Genomic DNA, 22,079 nt, shown 5'->3' with positions numbered 1-22,079 from the left:
AATCCACACAGATGAAACATTGTCACTAAATCGTTTTGGAAAGACTGCTCCTTCTAAGTGGAAAATTTCATTATTTTTAGTTCTTACCTTCATTAGAACACATTTTTGATGAGAATCAGTTAAATTCAATTCGAATTACAATTGAAAAAGAAAAACATTAAAACATATTTCCAAATGAAGATTCTAATGAGTTTTTTCAGCAGCTACTTTCAATTTCTCATCGATATTCAGACTGAAAATGAAATGAAAAAATAAGAGTTATTTTCTTTTAAATTGTATTTACTGTTTAATCCATCTACATTGAAGTGGAAGTACAGCATTTGAGAATGGAAAAATATAAATGTCATTTAAGATGTTAGGTACTGAAATATCATAGTTTATTGCGTTTTACAGAAGAATCCTAACACATAAAGACAAGTCATGAGAAGTATAAAAGGACCAATTCCATAAAACTGTCAGTCACGTCGCGCGCATCGAACATCGTCTGATCTTGAATATCTCCAGATCGAATCAATGCCAAGGAACATAGAGAGGGTTACGCATAAACGCAGTCATGCGGATGAGTCATCTACGGCTTCAGTTAATGTGGGAAATCATAGAAAAGACTCGTGAGCTGTATTCACTTCGGGGGCTTTGATCTCCTCACCCTCAGCCTCTATGTATTCAACACCTTCGTCGTAGTCGATGTGGCACCTATTGAATTGTTGATCTGGACCACCGTATTGACTGTGGTAAAATTCCTCCCTCATCATGTTGTTCAAACTGCCGCATCTGAAGTACAGGATTGCCTGGAAGGGTTTCCTGAAATCCCGGTTAAGGGTCGCGTATATAACCGGGTTGAACAGGCTGTTCGAGTAGCCGAGCCACAGGAAAACACTGCCTACAGTCTTCAGGGTGTTGGTCGTCTCCAAGAAAGGACGCACTAATGCTAACACGAAAAAGGGTAGCCAGCAGAAGGTGAACGCGCTCATTATTATACCGAGTGTTGTGCTAGCTTTGCGTTCCTTGGCAAGCTGAAATCGGAGCTTCTTCTGGTGGGAGTGCGTGCTAGGTGATGTCTTCATGGATGTGAGTAGACTTGTTCTGGCTTGTTTGGTGGGCTTGGTGGGGGTTTTGAAGGGCAATTTGGCCGTGAGCATGGGGCATTGGGACTCGTTGCTTGGGCGAGATTTGAAGCATCGGCCCAGTGCTGTTTTGTCCAGGCTACACTGTAACAAAAAGGATTATTAGAGTTTGATCTATCTGAATGGGCGAGTCAAAATACAACACACATCGTCAAAAGTCTTGGCACCCCTAGGTTTCTCAAGAAATAAACAATATATGTTCTGGAAATGAGATTAATATTTTCCTCTATTTCAATTGTAATATATTTGGAAGAAAATCTTTGTTTTTTACTCTTTGCTTTATGCAGGATGATACAAAATAGGAAAATGAGAAAAAATCTACATTTATCGATTATTTACTTTTGATTAACTGAAACCGATTTCGAAAGTCTATATTACCACCTCTTCTTTCAATCAACTACTCAATACGCCTAGGCATCCCACGAATCAAGCCATCAATGAAATTTTCAGTCATATCGTTTCATTCTTCCTGGGGGATAAACTCAATTCCTGAAAAGTTGAAGGTGTGTTTTGGTAATTGGATATTGCTCTCTCCAAGTAATCCCATACGTGCTCAATTGGATTCATGTCTGGTGAGCTTGCTAGCCAGTTCATTCTCTGGATATTGTTCGAAAGCTAGTCTTGGTGGTGTTCTGCCTATTGCCGACGGGTAGCTCTATATTCAGGTGATAGTCGAGGTACCCTTTAAGGTCTTTTTGCCCTCAAATTTGAGAAATATGAATGAATATCTCCTTATGATATTGGTTGAGACTACCCTTCCTTAGGTCCTCAAAAATGACTTCAAAGGGCTGTTTCAGATACCGTTCGATTCCTGGGTCGACCAGGCACCGGTTTCCAAGCAAAGCTTCCGGTTTCCAGGAAAAGGGCCACTATGTGCCTTTCTGAAGATCGTGGAATATTCAAACGTTGCGCAATCTGGTGATTCGACAAAGCTTCTGGATGTAGGGCTACTATTCTTGTCCAGTCAAACTAGGAAATTGGATGTCCCGGCATTTTTCATGGAATATTCTCAATATTACAACTCTCGATATTCCCTGAAAACTGATAAACTTTGAATACACTTGTATTCTCGCAAACAAGAAACATTTGTTGCTGGTTTATTGTTTTTATTCAAGTGATGAGATATAAAAGATTCCAGATACAAAAAAATTGTCATGTTACATTCAACAAGTTGAGAGTTGATAGGGGGGCCAAGGCTTTTGACGATGAATGTATACTATAGAGACTATATAAGACCAAGAATGCTTTGAAGTTATCAGAAATGTTTTCCATTTCAAAGGTAGTAGTTGATCAAAATTCCGAAGAAATTGAACAAATCATGAATGAATTCTGAAAGAATTATAGATCGGGTAGAAAGTCACTTGGAATCTTAGTTGAGCTCTTTATTGAATGCCACCAAGCATTCGGCCATTCACTTGGCCCTGTTCAGGGAAAAATAAATTTAAATAAAAAAAACATTTGTAGGTAAAGTCAGACAGAAGCACAATCAGGAAAGTCAAATCCATACATGAAAGTATTGACGGTCTCAACATTAGAAGATAGGAAATAACTATTTTGTATCAAAATAACCAAATTCTCGAATCAAACAAGACAAATCAATACGTCAAATATCAGAAAAATATATCCTTACACTGTTGGTTTCAGATTGATTTGCCTTGAGAATGGCTAAGTTAATGGCCGAAAGCTTGACGGGATTTAATGAAGAGCTTTACTAAGATCCTTAGTGACTTTCTACCTAATCTATAATTACTTTAGTTCTGCGTCCAATGTCTATATTTCTTCCCATACAATGAGTATTTTTTATTAATAATACTAAAACCACTTCAAAATGCCAGTCGTTTTTCAAGCACTCCAAAATAAATGGGAAAAAATATCCAGTCGTTCAGAATTAACCAGAAAACAAAATAAAGTTATTATGTAGCCGAAAAAAAAAATCGGTTATAATTCTATTCATCAAATTACGAACACATAAAGAGTAACCACAAACCAATGGAATACAATGAGGGGAACGTATAAAGAGAGTTATAATAGAGCACTATGAACAAAAGACGACGTGGGTTGAAAAAATGACGATGAAATCATCCATTCCTCTCATACTAATCCCCTAAGAAGATTTATGAATGGAATGGAGATAACTGCCGGAATGTGGGATGTTTCGAGCTGGTTTTTTTCACCAGGGAGTGAAATTCCGTGTGTTTCAGATCCTTCTCCCCGTATAAATTGTATGCGAAAAGCGTTACATTGACGTGATGTGAATAGATGTTCCCTTATAAAATATATCTCACGGAAAACCTGATAGACACGGCCTTTGCTCAGTGGTGTGAATAGGTTTTGGATGGTAGAAAGTTGTTTGCAACTTGTAGTTAGCTACGGGGCATTGGTGCACAAGGTCTCTAGTGAGAAGTCATTCATACGTTTGTGAAATTGGGAAATATTGAATGGAACTCACATGTTTCCTATTTTTTATAACGTATGAATCATGCTCCATACGTTATAAACTTTTTTCGTTATCTTATCATTCAACGCTTCGAACTATCTCAAATAATCCCAAATGAGGAAAAGTATCACTGCAATTAAGGAATAGGAAGTACAAAAAAAAAGAACTAATTGATGATATGTGCGAAGTTCCTTCGCCATTTTGCAACCGAGTAAATTTTCCACAATCCTATTCTCTACGAATTTATAACATGAAACTCACAAATTCTGAAGACGCCATGATAATATGGCATTTCAGATAATAAGTCGAATCATTGAGGATACACAGAATGAAAAAAACTAATTAACGATTAAATACATTCCAGTTCCTTCGCCATTTTGCAACAGCTAAGCATTATTGTAGTTGTAATTATTAGAATGTGATTATATTATGTAATTAATTAGATAATGTAATATGTAATGTAATCAGATAATGAAACTTGCATCAGTGAAGATGCAAACGAATGGAAAAGCTCATTAACGAGTAAATACACCTCAGTTCCTTCGCCATTTTGCAACAAGTACAATAATATTGCAGTGATGTACAATTTTCTGCGAACAAGAAGTCAACTTTCAAAACTTTGGACAGTATGGGCTTTCAAATGATTATAATATCATTGAATATAGGGAAGACAGGCAGTACCAGAAGAGGTGAAGTGAAAGGAATAAGTAATTCATGTTTGCAACCGACTACTTCATTCACAATCGATTTTTTTGTGAATTGATGATACTGGAGGAGAAAACAGTTTCGAGGTAGTTTGAAGTGTTTGTGAAGAAATTGAGTTAGTAAATGGACAAAATGACTGAACACTTTACAGTTATTGAATAAAAAGAATACAAATTATGATGCGAAAATTCTATTTATAGTATCACTGAAAGCAATAATTTTTCGAATTCAGTATCTCGAAAACAACGTGTCTAGATCAAGCTGAAAGTCTGCCCGTACTCACAGAGTTTTTTATTAAGTAGGTTATCAGTCAGATTACAAGAAAAACAATAAATTTATTCACAAATATCGAAGGCAGAGCTTTGCTTTTTAAAAGGGAATATCAGACACTTTTTTCGCCGAATCTACTGACATTGCTGTTCCGTTATTTGCGTCTTTTTCGACAATTTTATTCATTCTCATGTTCATTTCCAGACATTGAAGAAAAATATTTCTAAATATAGAGATTAGATAATGAAACATTTTTTTGTTCGTTTTATTGTTTACTATTCTCCATTAATTTGTTCGTTTCTCTGTTGTTCTCATAATGAATTGTTGAGTGGTGCTCCTTCAAATCAAAATCCTAGTTGTGTTGCTATATTATTGGATATTTTTTGTCGAAACTTAATCGTAGAATCGATTCTCGGCCGGTGTTACAAAAGGTTAACACCCTACCTATCTTTTTACTTGGGGAAGAGATCCAATTTTCGATTCCCCTGAACATGATTAATATTTGGAGTTGACCCTCATCATATGAAAATATATATTGGCCATTCTCAGGAAGAACAAGCAGGGGCGGTTCTTGGATTTTCGATGTCTGGATGAAAAAAATATTTCGGCTCCTTACCTACGACCTTGGTAGAAAGTCACTCAAGTTCTTCAATAATTAATCTTCACTTCCATTAAAATAACTCTCCTTTGAAGGTTCATTGTTAATACTCGTAGTTTTTTCGACCCTGTGCATCAGAAAGTTTTCTTTTTTATAAACAGTGAACTACAATAAAAAGAATCAGAAAATTTATAATAACACTTCGAGAGTTATTAAGGAAGTATTTCTCATCATTATTTAAATGAAAACAGATTGGAAAACATTTTTAAATCAGACTATCGATAAATGGTAATTTTACCAGATAAGAAAGTGACAAATGAAAATTTTATTTGCAGGAGTGTTCAAGAAAAATTGGTACTTCCATTCAATGAGAAATTATTGAAATTCATTATTGAAATAATGGAGATACGATTGAAATGAGTTTCAAATTTCAAAATGATATAAAACAATAATTAGTGAGAATAATATGTTATTCAACGAGCAGTAATGTAGGTCATAACTCACGCAGATCAAGTTTGCAGCACGAGCCGCAGGCGAGTGCTGTTATTCATCAAGTGAGTAATGACCATTACCGCAAGTTGAATACTATACTTTATCTACGAATATAACAATAAATAGGTAGTAAGAAATAAATACAGGGAAAGGACTTTATTGACAAATCTCAAAAACTACCAGAAACATCAAAATTATCAAAGTAACATTCCTCCCCATTAACAATAATGGAATGTTCCTTTTCGGCCAACTGAATAAAAGCACAGAAGTATAGGAGCACAGAGCCATCTTTTCCGATTTATAATAGTGAGTTATAGCAGTGAGTTATTATAACTCACGTTGTTTGTTAACAGATACAATTAATTGCTCAAAAGCAGTTGAATAATGAATATATTATACGATAGGAGTAGATAAAGGTAGTTTACACATTCAACCTTGAGGCAGAACCCAGTGGCGCCCCGTTAGGTCCAGCGCCAGGCTATCCCGCACCCCTGCAACGTATCCAGAACCGCCCCTGGAAAACAGGACTAGCCAGAATGATATATCCCTTTATATCTCGCCGTTTCTTGACGTGCCCAATCACAATATCGTCTTTTCGGAATCTCCAGTAGGATAAACTCGCGAATAAAAGAGAAAGCTTTCGGGGCGCTATCGCCAGAGCCGAAGAATTTATTTTTTCCCGATGGTGTAAACAGAAGGCTCGAATAGGCATTTGCACACTTTATCTTGTAAGCCGCGCGCGCGGGTTCTATCGGCTCTTGGCCGACATTGATGAATCTCTGATTGCAACGATAACTTGCCGTTATTTGTTCTCGCTTCGTTCTGGCTGGCCATCTATCTTTTTTTTTTTGACGTCGGTCGGCGGCGATATCTGAGGTGCGGGAGATGGAAAATGAAGGATCAGAGGTGATCTTTTTGTGTTTTTTGTCTTATGAGGCGCGAATGGTAAGATATAAAGGGTGTTTTTTTAGAGCTATAGAACTTTATATTGCAATAAAACAACGATGGATTATTCGATTGACATGAATTTTATTTATCCGCAAGATAATCTTGTGGCATTACATTTCCAATATGATTTCTGGCATATGACCGCCACGGCTGGCTCGGATGTAGTCCAATCTGGACGTCCAATTTTCGATGACTTTTTCCAACATTTGTGGCCGTATATCGGCAATAACACGGCGAATGTTGTCTTACAAATGGTCAATGGTTTGTGGCTTATCCGCATAGACCAATGACTTTACATAGCTCCACAGAAAGTAGTCTAGCGGTGTTAAATCACAAGATCTTGGAGGCCAATTCACAGGTTAAAAACGTTAAATTAGGCGGTCACCAAACGTGTCTTTCAATAAATCGATTGTGGCACAAGCTGTGTGACATGTTGCGCCGTCTTGTTGGAACCACAGCTCCTGGAAATCATGGTTGTTCAGGAATGAAAAAAATTGTAATCATGGCTCTATAACGATCACCATTGACTGTAACGTTCTGGCCATCATCGTTTTTGAAGAAGTACGGACCAATGAGTCCACCAGCCCATCAAGTGCACCAAAGAGTCAGTTTTTCTGGATGTAACGGTGTTTAGACATACACTTGAGGATTAGCTTCATTCCAAATGCGGCAGTTTTGTTTGTTGACGTAGCCATTCAACCAGAAGTGCGCTTCATCGCTAAACAAAATGAAATGGACGTAGTGCGCGATACGTATTCCGCACAGAACCATTATTTTCGAAATAAAATTGCACTATTTGCAAGCGTTGTTCAGGCGTGAGTCTATTCATGATGAATTGCCAAACCAAACTGAGAATAAATCACTTGACAGCTGTTAAATCTTCAACAGTAATGCCAACTTAAAGTTATATACCTCGAAAAAAAACACCCGTTACAATATACCAAAAATTCAGAACAATTAACCGGTGAAAATTTTTCCTGGTCCTTTGAAACAAGTTAAAATTTCTGGAAGGCAACTACAAAGCTTTGAAATGATTATTGTTCGGATTAATGAATCAAATTAATGCTTTAAAACCAATAAGAGGAATTCGATAAAAATTAACACAGAATTCGAATGTGTTCCAACTGTAGATTGAAGTAATTTTCCTACAACCGAAAACTGAATTATACAACAATAACCTCAGGTGTTGATTAAATTTTTTCAATGCTTGGTACACTATATCCTCTCGATGAAAAACTTTATCATTGCAATGCAGTTGGCTAAACATCGCATCGATTCACCCAATTCCTCTAGCAAACACCACGGAATGAATTTCGAAGGCTCACAGAATCCTGCTCAGATTGTTTCGACCTACCCATTTCTCGAACCAGTTCGTTGTTCGGTCTACTCAACATTAAATATTAAATCACTAGCAGATTGTGTTCAGAATGAGCTTCCCCAGTCTAGGAACTGAAATTCCGACGTTTCCTCTGAATACGTTCTGCTCTGTGAATGCAATGATTTATGATGTGTTCCTTACTTATCCTCCCATTGTATACGAGGATGAATTGTGAAAATTGTCAGGACGAAATCAAAGAAGTGATATGGCGTTCTCTAAATAGTACGCGTGAATTATAGTCAGTGGGAGAAGATTTTCTAGGCAGGATTATTTTTCACTAAAGGGAACCTATGTATTTTAGCAGCAACATATTATATGATATAGTTGAAATTTTGTATACAGGATGTTCCTAAATTGGATGTTCAAAGGTGAATGAGAGATAACTTGGATAATTTTGAGAGAAACCAGTCCTATAAACATCGGCCCGTAAACGCTTTGTTCTCGAGATACAGGGTCCTACTTTTTTCTGATGATTACCTGGCCAATTGAAAAGTCCCCGGTCTACCATAGTAAAATACATTTTGTTGGAAAAATTCGATTTTATTATTCAACATAGTTGCCTTCGAGGGCGATACAGCGATTATAGCGATCTTCCAACTTTTCGATACCATTTTTGTAGTACGACTTGTCTTTCGCTTTAAAATAGACCTCAGTTTCGGCGATTACTATATTGGCGCTAAATTTCTTTCCAGCAAGCATTCTTTTGAGGTCTGAAAACAAGAAAAAGTCGCTAGGGGTCAGATCTGGCGAATACGGTGGATGCAGAAGCAATTCAAAGCCGAATTCATGCAATTTTGCATGTTTGTTTCCATTGATTTATGACACGGCGCAATGTCTTGATGAAACAGCATCTTTTTTCCTTCAAATGGGGCCGAACGATTTTATCCTTTAAACTATCCAATAACGCCATATAATAATCTCTGTTGATGGTCTGGCCCTTTTGGAAGTAATCAATGAATATTATACCTTGCGCACCCTAGAATACTGATGCCATAACCTTGCCAGCTGACTGTTGTGTTTTTCCTCTCTTTGGATTCGGTTCATCATGTTTAGTCCACTCAGCGGACTGTCAATTGGACTCCGGAGTGAAATGATGGAGCCATGTTTCATCCATTGTCACATATCGACGCAAAAACTCAGGTTTATTGCACTTAAACAGCTTAAAACACTGCTCAGAATCAATAACACGTTGTTGCTTTCGAACGATTGTGAGCTAGCGCTTCACCCATTTTGCACACAGGTTTCTCATGTACAAATATTCGTGAATGATATAATTTACGCGTTCAAATGATATCTTCACAATATCTGCTATCTCGATCAACTCCACTACAGTCATTCAAAATTATTTTGTGAACTTTTAGATTTTTCGTCAGTGACAGCATCTTTTGGGCGTCTATTGCGTTTGCTGTCTTTGGTGCTCATTTCACCACGTTTAAACTCAGCATACCAATCAATGATGGTTGATTTTCCTGGTGCAGACCCCGGAAACTCTTCATCTAGCCAAGATTTTGCTTCAGCTGTATTTTCTCCCTTCAAAAAGAAATATTTTATAATCACATGAAATACTTTTTTTTCCATCTTTTTTCGAATAACAAAAGTTGCTACACTCACAACGCAATATCTCACAAACTAATGGTCGGACTGCTGTCAAATTTTGACACGTATCGTTTGAAGGTTGGTACTAAATAAAAATCATATGGATTTTATACTAGCGCTGCCATCTGTGCATCAGACCGGGGACTTTTCAGTTGGCCTAATATCACATGAAGAAAACTTTAAATTGGAATATCAATGTCTAACTAAAGTTGAATATCTTGTGTAGGAAGCGAGCTATGAGAAAAAAACAAAAAAAAAACAAAATTTAACACACTATCTCTCGAAAATAAAGCATTTGCTGGCCAATGTTAATAGAAATTTTTTCCTTGAAATGATCCGAGAAATCTGTAATTTTTGTTTGTACCTCCATTTTAGGAATACCTTGTAAAAGGCAACCCTCGTATTTAGCATGACGATCCTTCAGAATTTTCTTCATACAAAATCCGAACGAAATATCGTGACAAAATTGAGAAATTTTCAATTTTCATCGAAAATGTTTATTTTCATACTTTCCACAGCGTTATTAAAATATTAGAAGGAAAACCACATGACAGGTCACTTATAAATCCTTTTCAGGGAAGGAAACTCTTTGGTTGATGCATTATGATGGAACGCCAAGTTTATAATTGGATATATTCAAAAGCAAACCCATGTAGCCAATAATTATGTGGGGTGAGCCATTTTCGGAAAACCTAGCGTGAATATTCAATCATGGGCTGAAAGATAACACACATGTTCCCAAATGAAATTACACAAGCGCATTGTAGAACTTTGTAGTTTGTACACATACGGGATAGAATGATGTTTGAAGATACTTCTATACCTATACATCATAACTATTTTACTAGTAGCACGAACAGAACGTTACTAGCAACAATATTAATTTAATTTGATGAGTTTTGGAGTTTGTATCGTTAAATTTAGCCGATTTAATGATAAAAAGTTGAAATTTGCGAGTTGACATAATAGAAGAATACCCAATCTAATGAGAATGGAAAAACATATATGCTAACCCTAATTTGTATTCTTCTACGTATCATAGAATTTTGGACACTGATATCCATGTTTAAGCTCATGTCATGTTTTACGTCATAGATTGTTGTGTTATGTAAAGGATATCATATTATTCTCAGAAATTATTTGGAACTTTTATTACCTTCAATTCTTTTTTTTTTTGACGTGGTTAAGTTCGAAATAGTCTGCATATTTGAACTGAAATCAATCAGGATCAGGAAAGTAAAATCTTCAATACGAACATAAGGTATTGAATCGATTGTGTCGACATCGTGGTCTATCCAATCTGGAAACGAAATTAAAGGCCATTTTATCAAACAAGGGCAGTTAATTAAGAAAGGATAAGCGAGAACTGATGGGAGGGTGAGCTATTCAATTTTGGAAGTTCGGTAATCTGGTCATTAATCCAAGAACTTATTCAACGAACGGAACTTTGAGCTCACAAGAACAAGGATCTCGTTTAGAATCATCTCAGAGGAGATTAATGATTAAAAGAAAGCAGAATGGTCATGTCTTATTCATTAACGTTTTTCTTAGATCCATCAAATTGAAGTGAACGATAAGGATGGATGTTTCAGCTTATAATGGTTCTATGAAACATTTTTTCCCATTTGAGATCAATAGAAACTTCATTTTATGTCAGGCCAATTGTAGGGATTTGAAATATTAAGCCACTGTCTTCAATTAACATTTAACAGAAAATAAAGACAATCGAGAATAAAAAAACCCAATTGAAAAGTCCCTGGTCTACCATAGTAAAACAAATTTTTTTTTGGAAAATTCGATATTATTATTCAACATAGTTGCCATCGAGGGCGATACAACGATTATAGCGATCTTCCAACTTTTCGATACCATTTTTGTGGTATGATTTGTTTTTCGCTTCAAATTGAGCCTTAGTTTCAGCGATTACTATTTCATTGGCGCTAAATTTCTTTCCAGCGAGCATTGTTTTGAGGTCTGAGAACAGGAAATAGTCGCTAGGGGCCAGATCTGGCGAATACGGTGGATGCAGAAGTAATTCGAAGCCCAATTCATGCAATTTTGCCATTGTTTTCATTGATTTGTGACACGGTGCATTGTCTTGATGAAAAAGCATCTTTTTTCTTCAAATGGATCCGTTTTTCAACGATTTCAACCTTTGAACGATCCAATAACGCTATATAATGATCGCTGTTGATGGTCTGGCCCTTTTGGAGGTAATCAATGAATATTATACCTTGCGCATCCCAGAATACTGATGCCATAACCTTGCCACCTGACTGTTGTGCTTTTCCTCGCTTTGGATTCGGTTCATCGTGTGCAGTCCAATCAGCTGACTGTCGATTGGACTCCGAAGTGAAATGATGGAGCCATGTTTCATCCATTGCCAAATATCGACGCAAAAACTCAGGTTTATTGCACTTAAACAGCTTCAAACACTGCTCAGAATCATTAACATGTTTTTGCTTTCAATCGATTGTGAGCACATACAAATATTCGTGAATGATATGATGTACACGTTCAGATGATATCTTCACAATGTCTGCTATCTTGATCAACTCCACTTTACGGTCATTCAAAATTGTTTTGTGAACTTTTTGATTTTTTCGTTGGTGAAAACCTCTTTTGGGCATTCACTGTGTTCGCCGTCTTTGGTGCTCATTTCACCACGTTTAAACTAAGCATACCAATCAATGATGGTTGATTTTCCTGGTGCAGACCCCGGAAACTCTTCATCAAGCCAAGATTTTTCTTTAACTGTATTTACCTTCCAAAGGGCAATATTTTATCAGCACACGACATTTATTTTTCCATCTTTTTTTCAAATAACAAAAGTAGCTACACTCACAACGCAATATCTCACAAACTAATGGTCGGACTGCTGTCAAATTTTGACACGTATCGTTTGAAGGTTGGTACCAAGTAAAGATCATATGGATTCAATACTAGCACCGCCATCTGTGCATCAGACCGGGAACTTTTCAATTAACCTAATAGTTGCCACAAAATGGGTTTACAGAAATGAAGAATTTTGAACAGAAAAAAAAAGTTACGGCAATATTTCGTAAATAATCATTTTCGAAACACACCTTGTAACTATGTAACGGTGATAGTTATGGAATTGAGGTTTTCACTAATGAGTTTCTCATGAAAATTGACCCTCAGACACCCACATCAGTTTTCGTCTGTTTATTATAGAAATAGGACTTTCCATTCAAAAGTGTCCAATAAGGCCAGCCTGTACATACCATAAAAAAAGTGTATTGAGTGACTTGTTGTCTGTGGCCCAAGTTTTCATCATAAACCGCATCAAGGTCGGGGCTTGCATTGCATATGAGTCACTAGTCTCAACTTCTATCAATAGTTAATTACCAATAACTGCAAATTTACGAACGTGTTCGGTTATATGTAGTAAAAATATACTTAAACAGCAAAAGCATTCTGAATGTAAATAATAATAAAAGCTGTATATTGCTTGTTGAAGATAAGTAGTCCATAAACCACCAGATCATATTAAATTGGGTAAACATCTGAAATCACTTTGGTTTGCTTACATATTCGAGTAGACTTAATGGGACGTTAATAGCTACTTCAGTAAATCTAGTAGGAAATAAGAATATTGAATTCTTATAGAGTAAATAAAGATCATGGAAAAACATTTAACTGGTTTCGCTCTAGAATGTCGATAGATCGTACGTGGATGAGTCGTTTTCAAATGACTTTATTTTCCTATATTAATTTTACGAACCGAAATTTTTCTACAAAAATTAATATTAATCAGCAAAAATATTGATTTATGTACAGGACTATTCACTCATCTTGGTAAACCAAATTTAGAGAGAATTGGAGTTACCAAGATGAGTCAATCACCCTATACATATCAAGGTAGTAATGAGGATGTTAATCACTGAGGGCATAATATTACAATCCCAATACATTTATTGTCAATGCTGTTGTCTGTTAGTTGACCAAGCAGGGGTTCTGATGATATAATCCTGCTCAAATGCGGTGTGAACATATTGGGAATTTTTTTCGATCTTCAATTTTATATGTTTTTGATGACAGGATCGACTAGAAATTCGGTATCGACACTGAAATATTGTTTTTTCTACAGGGTGTCCTTAATTTAAGGTTCGAAGGAAAATGACAGTATCCATGTATAATTTCAAGAAAATAAGTACCATAAACATGAGCCCGCAAACGCTTTGGTTTCGATATATAGAGTGTTTCTTGTAGACCTACTTTTTTGTGGTGATTATATCAGTTTATCGAATCTTTATTAATCTTCGCTACAATCTGGGTAAATAAGTACCAAAACCTATAACTAATTTATTCATCACAGCTTGATGACTGGATCTTTATAATAATTTGGATTTTCCTGAGGATTACTAAAGAATTATTTGGAATTTTTTTCTCTGAATTAGTGGCAGGAACGACAAAACCACAAGAAAGTTTATTGGTTATGAAGTTCATTTATTGTTTATTGAACTTCAGCAATCAGATATAGGTTAGCAGTTGGGCCATAATATTGATCAAATTCTAGGGAAGTGGAGGTATTTGGCAATTCGTATTTTATTATGTTTTCCGCCAACTTGGGACCCCTTATATAAAACCACCCTTCTGTTCATTTTATAGAGTCAACACAAATGTCTTTTAATATCATAAAATCCCCCCTATATTTTCTTCGCTAATTGAATTAGTAGCTCCGAAGTTTTTCTTCCAGCGCTTAGAGAAAACTTCTCGCGTTGAGAAAATAAGAGACGGCTTCAAAGTAGCAACGAATATGAAGCGATTTGTGCTTTGAAAATATAAGAACCTGTTTCGAGGATTAATAATCATTTATCTACTCCTTTTGAGTTATAGATTCATTATTCAACTGCTTTTGAGCAAACAATAGTATCTATTAACAAACATCGTGAGTTTCAATAACTCAACGCTATAATAAATCGGAAAATATGGCTATGTTCTTTTGTACTGTCATCTACTCCTATTGAATTATAAATTCATTATTCAACTGCTTTTGAGCAATTAATAGTATCTTTTAACAAATAGCGTGAGTTATAATAACTCACAACTATAACTCCTTATAATGAATCGGAAAATATGGATCTGTGCTTCTATACTTCTTTGCTTCTATTCGATTGGCCGAAAGGGAACATTCCATTATTGTTATTGAGGGGAGGAATGTCCGAGGGAATGTCACTTTAATAATTTTGACGTTTTCAAATTAAGTTGATATCTAATTATTGTGGATGTTTTCCTGAAAACGATTAATTTAGATAGTGAAGATGAAATATTATATAGGTATACATTTCCAAAAGACAAACAGCTAATGTTACCATACAGAACAACTTCCCCGAAAAAAATATAAAGGAGTTTGAAAAAATTTCAAGATTGGTGTAGCAGTAAGATCATTAAGTCATCGTTTACAGGGAATGTTTTTTGGTATATTTTAATGCATTTTTATAGGCAACTATTAAGGTTTTTCATTGAAGTTCTATGTCTGTACTCTGTACTGAATTCGAGCTAGCGGAAGCTAGTTCGATTGTGATTGATGACAATAAGTTTCCATCTCTCTTGTACTCGGGATCGAACACATATGTTTATTTCCCGTTCCTTCTGTCTATATTCTAAGTCTGTATATTTTTCTTAGTATTTATTGATATAGTCGTAGATAAAGTATAGTATTCAACTTGCGGTAATGGTCATAACTCACTTAATGAATTACAGCACTCGCCTGCGGCTCGTGCTGCAAACTTCATCTGCGTGAGTTATGACCTACATTACCGCTCGTTGAATAATATATATATATTATTAAGATTAATTGTTATTCATTTTAAAAGGAAAAAAACTTGTTTGATCCTTTTGTTGGTTTGTGTTCGTTAGATTAGAGTAATACCAACCACTATACTATAAAAAAACTAAATTTTTTTCACATTGGTTGATAAAAACCTAGATCAGATATAATTGTTCAACTTACCATAGTATTGGTACTGGCAGTACTGGACCTGTGATTAACCTTGATTGCAGGCGAGGGGTTTTGACTAGAAATTCGGTGCTCAGGCGGACCTCCTCCATTCTTAACATTAACCTCGAAGTAGCAGTGGGTCTCCAAGTGACTCTGAGCCCTCTTCTCTTCCATCACAATCTTCCTGGCAGCTCGGAATATCTTATAGTAAACAAGCATCATCACAGTTAGAGGTATATAAAAGCTACACAGTGTCGCGTAAATTTGATAGCCTACATCTTGCGACACCAAACACACCAAATTGTTCTGATGGCCGTCTTCGTCGGTTTCTGAGTGTTCGTTACCGATAATCAGGAGGGGGGGCAATGATATACAGGCGGCGAAGAACCACACCAAGATGACCCAGAGTATCATCCTTCTCGGAGTCCTTTTCACGCCGTACTCTAGGGGTTTTGTTATCGCGTAATATCTGTCGACACTGATCATGCACAGGTTGAGGATGGAAGCCGTGCAACTTAGCACGTCGAAACTCACCCAGAGGTTGCACACTATCTCCCCGAACAACCATTTGCCTTTGATCTCGTAGATCATGGCCATCGGCATCACCAAGATGGCGACGCATAAGTCACTGACAGCCAAACTCACTAGCAGGTAGTTGCAAGGACGTCTAAGTTTTCGTACAAGACACACGGCTACGCACACTAGTATGTTACCGACTATAGTTCCTAGCATTATGATGCTCATGATCAATGTGACCAGGATCGTCTCAGTTTGGGTGTACCCAGACCCTTCATCGATGTATCCATAAACAGAGATATTGACCACGGATTCGTTCGAACTGTTATTGGCAGCCATCCGAAAAGTTGCTACCATTACATTCATGAGGACATTTTAAAGGGAATGGCTTTGGTCTGACGCCAATGAAGGTTCTTTAAGACTAGTGTCTTCTCCTGCGCTCCTTCATTATCGATCTGATGGTTTCGCCTTCCCAAATATCACAGTTACAAATGAGATTTACCGACGGGATCTTTGTCCTTGTCGATTATTGCTTAGTCTCTCGTGAAATCTGATGGCTTCATTGATTTTAATTTAGACATATTTTGTCGGGCTTTGAAGTAGGGGCCAAGATGATGGCCTCGGTTGCCTTGCACACGGGACTTGGCGTTGCGGGTAAGAAATTAGCTGTGGCACTTGTCGCATCTCTCCATAGGTCGGATATTAAATTCCTGGAGGTTTTCTACTATAAGTTGCCGGAAAACGCCTCCTCTGGATGTTCAGGCGGAGATACCTGGAAGGAAAAATCAGTATAGAGAAGGGGATAGGAATCGATGAAGATGAAATGAATTTTTATATTCTTCGAACGGAAATCTTTCCGTGGTTTGATATCCGGATATATTCGTGGTAGCTTGACGAAATTTTTGGAGGAGTTGAAAATATACAGGGTGTTTCAAATTTTGTTGAAGAAATTTGATGGAGATTTTGAGCGCTCGTTAATTCATGCGTCAGTGCGTTCTCATAGACAATATAGAGGATTTTCCTGAATTAGAGATAGAAATTGAAATGATAGATTCTTAAGTCATTTATAAAGGGTGTTTTTTTTAGAGCTATAGAACTTGAAATTGCAATAAAACAACGATGAATTATTCGATTGACATGAATTTTATTTATCCGCAAGATAATCTTGTCGCATTACATTTTGAATATGATTTCTGGCATATGACCGCCACGGCTGGCTCGGATGTGGTCCAATCTGGACATCCAATTTTCGATTACTTTTTCCAACATTTGTGGCCGTATATCGGCAATAACACGGCGAATGTTGTCTTCCAAATGGTCAAGGGTTTGTGGCTTATCCGCATAGACCAATGACTTTACATAGCCCTACAGAAAGTAGTCTAGCGGTGTTGAATCACAAGATCTTGGAGGCCAATTCACAGGTCCAAAACGTGAAATTAGGCGGTCACCAAACGTGTCTTTCAATAAATCGATTGTGGCACGAGCTGTGTGCCATGCTGCGCCGTCTTGTTGGAACCACAGCTCCTGGACATCATGGTTGTTCAATTCAGGAATGAAAAAGTTAGTAATCATGGCTCTATACCGATCATCATTGACTGTTACGTTCTGGCCATCATCGTTTTTAAAGAAGTACGGACCAATGATTCCACCAGCCCATAAAGCGCACCAAACAGTCGGTTTTTCTGGATGTAACGGTGTTTCGACATACACTTGAGGATCAGCTTCATTCCAAATGCGGCAGTTTTGTTTGTTGACCTAGCCATTCAACCAGAAGTGCGCTTCTTCGCTAAACAAAATAAAATGGACGTAGTGCGCGATACGTATTCCGCACAGAACCATTATTTTCGAAATAAAATTGCAGTATTTGCAAGCGTTTTTCAGGCTTGAGTCTATTCATGATGAATTGCCAAACCAACCTGAGAATAAATCACTTGACAGCTGTTAAATCGGTCGCCATTTTGAACAGTAATGCCAACTCAAAGTTATATACCTCGAAAAAAAACACCATATACTATTATAAGTTATTTATCGAACAGCTGATCAACATTCACCACCGAAAACTTTTTTCTTTGGGGCTGCATGAAAGATGAGGTCTATGCCAATGCCCCACAGTCGATTCAAGATCTTAAAATCTGCAAAATCGAGCTTTGAAGGCAATATATAATCTACCATATGATACTCCAACAACTGAGTTATATGACACACTAAAGATACCCAACATGAAGGTCACAAAGGTCGTTGAGCAGTGTAAACTGATATACAAGATGGAGCATGGCCTGCTTAAATTCAACACAGAACTCAAAAAAAGATTAGACGTACATAATTACCAGACAAGACAAATAAACAATTACCATTTAGATAATATAAGAACAAATAGAGCCAAAAATTCACCGATCTACCAGGCTGTAATGGAATATAACAACTTACCAGAAGAAGTAAAGAAGAAAAATTCATTAAAATTATTTATAAGATCACTCAAATGTTATAAAATGACATATTCATAATGTGGGTTTTTTACTTTTGCATTGTACTAATTTTTAAAAATGAAACATATTCATTCTATGGGAACATCAATGTAATGATGATTTGTAGAATTAATGTATTAAATAAATAAATAAATAAATAAATAAATAAAGATGGAATTCTTGAATAATTGAGTAGAAGGGCATAGTATCCTAGTCGTGGCGGCCATTGGGCTGATATCGTTTTTCATCGCTAATGGCATACCTTCCTCTTTACAATGAAATGAACATTCATTCAGAACATTTGTTTTTTCATAAATTTCATAACACCGCATCTCGAAAGTAAGGACGTTCCCCATATTTTTTCAAATGAAGATTTTTTTTTAATGGCACCCTTTAAATGTTAGCAATTCTTATAAAAGGTTTTCAAATGAGAAGTTTCATTTTATGATTGCAGCACCATATCCTTTTCATGCAATTTTCCATTACCCATTCACTCATTTGCGGCTGTATGTCTTCGATAACTTCACGAATTCCATCTTCAAGGTCTTAAATCGATTGTGGAGCATTGGCATAGACATGATGCGGTGTCGAGAAGTACATCGTTCCATTTTTAATAGTGACGTAGTTTTATTTGTCGAATGTGAAGAGAAGCCCAAACAGTGGAATATTTAAAATGAAATCTCTTATTGGAAAATTCTGTATATTTCAACATATTACAAACAACGAATTCAACGGTCGATCAATTTTTGTGTGCCCCTGTGATTATTATATGGAGGAGAACTAATAAACCATCGCCATTTAACTTTAGGATTAGGCAAATTCTAAAACATACCATGTCAAATTTCCACAGGAGATTAGAGAACCTTTTCCTTGAACGATTCCAAATCGGAAATTGTAAGTTTTCATCACGTTCCACGTTAATTGAAAATCCCCAAAGAAGCTCATTCCAATTACTGCACCCACACATATGCTTATACCGTTCACCACCATCGCATCCAATCAACAATTCACCGTACACCCAATATATATCCCAAGGGATAGAATAAATATTCTCGAGTTTCAATCACCAAGACCCTGCCTACTAAGCGAAATCACAATTAGGCGTTTGTTCTTGGCTTGGGCAATTCTGGAATCAGTGAGAGAGCAACACTTAATCGAAGTAAACATCGTTAGATCTTCCATCCTCTGTTCCAACACCGGCGAGGTCTGGAGGCATATCATTTTCTCACTTCACGGCCAAATTCAAACACGAACTGAATACCTTGCGTCTTTGATTACTCCTGACTTCTGCATGATTCCCCAGGGAGATCAGTCGAAATTTATGCCGCGGTTTTGGGCGATATCCCGCACACAAATTGGTTGGTGGAAGGTTTGACTTCCGCAAAGCAGATGTCACTCTTCGATTTAATGTTTGCCTCACTTGGGTTAAATTTATTGCCGTATGAACCTGTTGTTTGGGTAGGAAACAACTAACTATGATGCGCTATTCACGCGTATTGTTTATTAGGTCTATTGTTTGTGTGATGTTGGATATCCTGGGGTACAAATCCCCTTCCAAGATAGGATGTCATTCAAGATTAGACTGACGAAAGGAGTTTGGGGAAAGACAATCTTCGGAACGAATCGATTTTCGGGTGAAGTGAAATCTGGGACAGCCATAATGTTCATTAGGTTTATGTCAGCGAACCTCGAAAAATATCGGCTTTATTAACGTCAGTCCATAATGTTGGAATTTGCTTTCAGAGACGTCAATTTTTAGCCAGACTGTTAGCTCACAAAACAATACTTTTATGCGTTTTAACGACTGGATAAGAAAGATAGGCATATTCAAAATATGCGAATTCAATTTCAACCATACCTTTTCATGAAATTTTCTGTTACCAATTCACACATTTGCGGCCATTAAGGTCTTGAATCGATTATGAAGCATTGGTATAAACCTCAGAACACTGAAAGCAAATTCCAACATTATGGACAGTCGTTTACATCAGAGTAATGAACATAGATGAACATAGATAGAGGAGCATATGTCATTTTCAGTAGGCAATTTTGTCCCCAGCATGAACTTTGACATGAAGTGCGCGGAAATGAGAAGAAATCAGTAATACGATGTTTCCATCACACTTCTCATGTCCCATAGTGAATTAACGTTTCATATTAACTCAAAATATATGACAATAAGTTCCTAAATATATCAGAAATGCAGAAAACAAACTTCAAGCTCACCAAACGACGTGAAACAACCGATGACACTAGGAGAGCAAAAGTTCCCAAACCTTGGATTTCAGCAGGTAGATACAGAAAATAATAAATATTCTGCTTATTATGAATTCGACAATTAGGAAAAATATCGAATTCCAAATATTCGAATTTGAATATTTAATCGGGAATCACTCAAATAACTATATTTCATTCGATATAGGTAATATAGATTTATAATGATATAGTAAAATTGTGGATTTGAAAATATATCAAAATCCGACTACGTAATCTAACCATGTTGGGGACATGTAAAAATTGCGTATATTCCCTCTATTTATGTTTATGACATAAACCTAATATGACATCTATGACATAAACCTAATATTTCACGTGGCATCAAAGAAAAAAGTCTAGAAGTGTCAAATCACAAGATCTTGTTGGCCAATTGTGATCACCTCCTTAAAAAAAGACACAGCCAGGGAATTTCAAAGACCAAACAAACGAAAATCCGACTTTGCCTGTGGTGGACTGGCTTGAATTCTTGAGTACACTGAGCTTCAAAAGGCTTGAAATGTCTTCATATTCAAAATACAGTGTAATGTCATTTGTGGAATGTCTAATCCCCAAGATCTACGAGAAATCGACAAACCTGGGTTTTCATCAAAACTATGGGCTGTAGCAGCATTATTAGCTGTTATTCTTGAGCGACGCACAAGGTTTCGATTCTTCACACCACTAACCTGACCTAATAACTCAAATGTTTCCACCAAAGTCCCTAAGGCCGGCCAAGAAGGTGCTTCACGATGACTCAAGTGTTCAGGTTTTGTGACTGCAAAATTTTTACCATTTTTGTAATTAATTTTAACAATTTCAGTGTGTTTTGAGGCTCGTATCGTTCCATTTTCAGTAATGGCAAAGTCCTAATTTGTCAAATGTCTAAAGATAACAGCTTCAAAAGCGGCAGTTGCCCAGATATGGTGGGCGCTATTCAAAATGAAACTTCTTATTGGAAAACACTTCATTTCCAATTTGTCTGTATCATTGCATATTTCAATTTAAAAGCGATCACTCCTATCGATGAAACAGGTTATCGTAGATACAATACCCAGCGAAATGTCATTTGATAGAGTTATAGTGGATTTATAAAACATTTATTGAGGTGATTCTGATTTATGCATTCAATTTCACTTGAGTTTTGATGTACCATAAAATCCAAACGGAAATCATGGAGTTGATCTATCGATAGAAGGTTTGTGAATCCTGTGTTGAATTACTTATTTGTCATGCATGAATTTGTTGGTATTATTTTCAAATTGGTAGTTGCTTTCAGATTGTAATTACTTGAAATGTTGCAAATGTGCATTGAAATGATTATCTGGATTA

At 36.5% G+C, this 22,079-nt stretch overlaps 1 protein-coding gene across 2 annotated transcripts in view; it reads right to left on the bottom strand.

Moving 5' to 3' along the window:
- Positions 1-261: 261 nt before the first annotated feature.
- LOC123679692 (5-hydroxytryptamine receptor 1-like) overlaps positions 262-22,079 on the bottom strand; it is a 197,086-nt gene continuing 175,268 nt past the window's right edge. For both annotated transcript variants that reach the window (XM_045617101.1, XM_045617102.1), the window contains 2 exons: positions 15,526-16,801; positions 262-1,208 (listed from right to left, as the gene is read on the bottom strand). In XM_045617101.1, the coding sequence (XP_045473057.1) occupies positions 594-1,208; positions 15,526-16,395 (1,485 nt within the window). In that variant the 5' untranslated portion in view covers positions 16,396-16,801 and the 3' untranslated portion in view covers positions 262-593. The remainder of the gene's footprint in view (positions 1,209-15,525; positions 16,802-22,079) is intronic.

Source organism: Harmonia axyridis, chromosome 5 (assembly GCF_914767665.1).
Source record: "Harmonia axyridis chromosome 5, icHarAxyr1.1, whole genome shotgun sequence".
Taxonomy (NCBI): Eukaryota; Metazoa; Arthropoda; class Insecta; order Coleoptera; family Coccinellidae; genus Harmonia; species Harmonia axyridis.
Note: the sequence above shows the minus strand (reverse complement) of the source record. Positions and strands in the feature narration are given on the sequence as shown.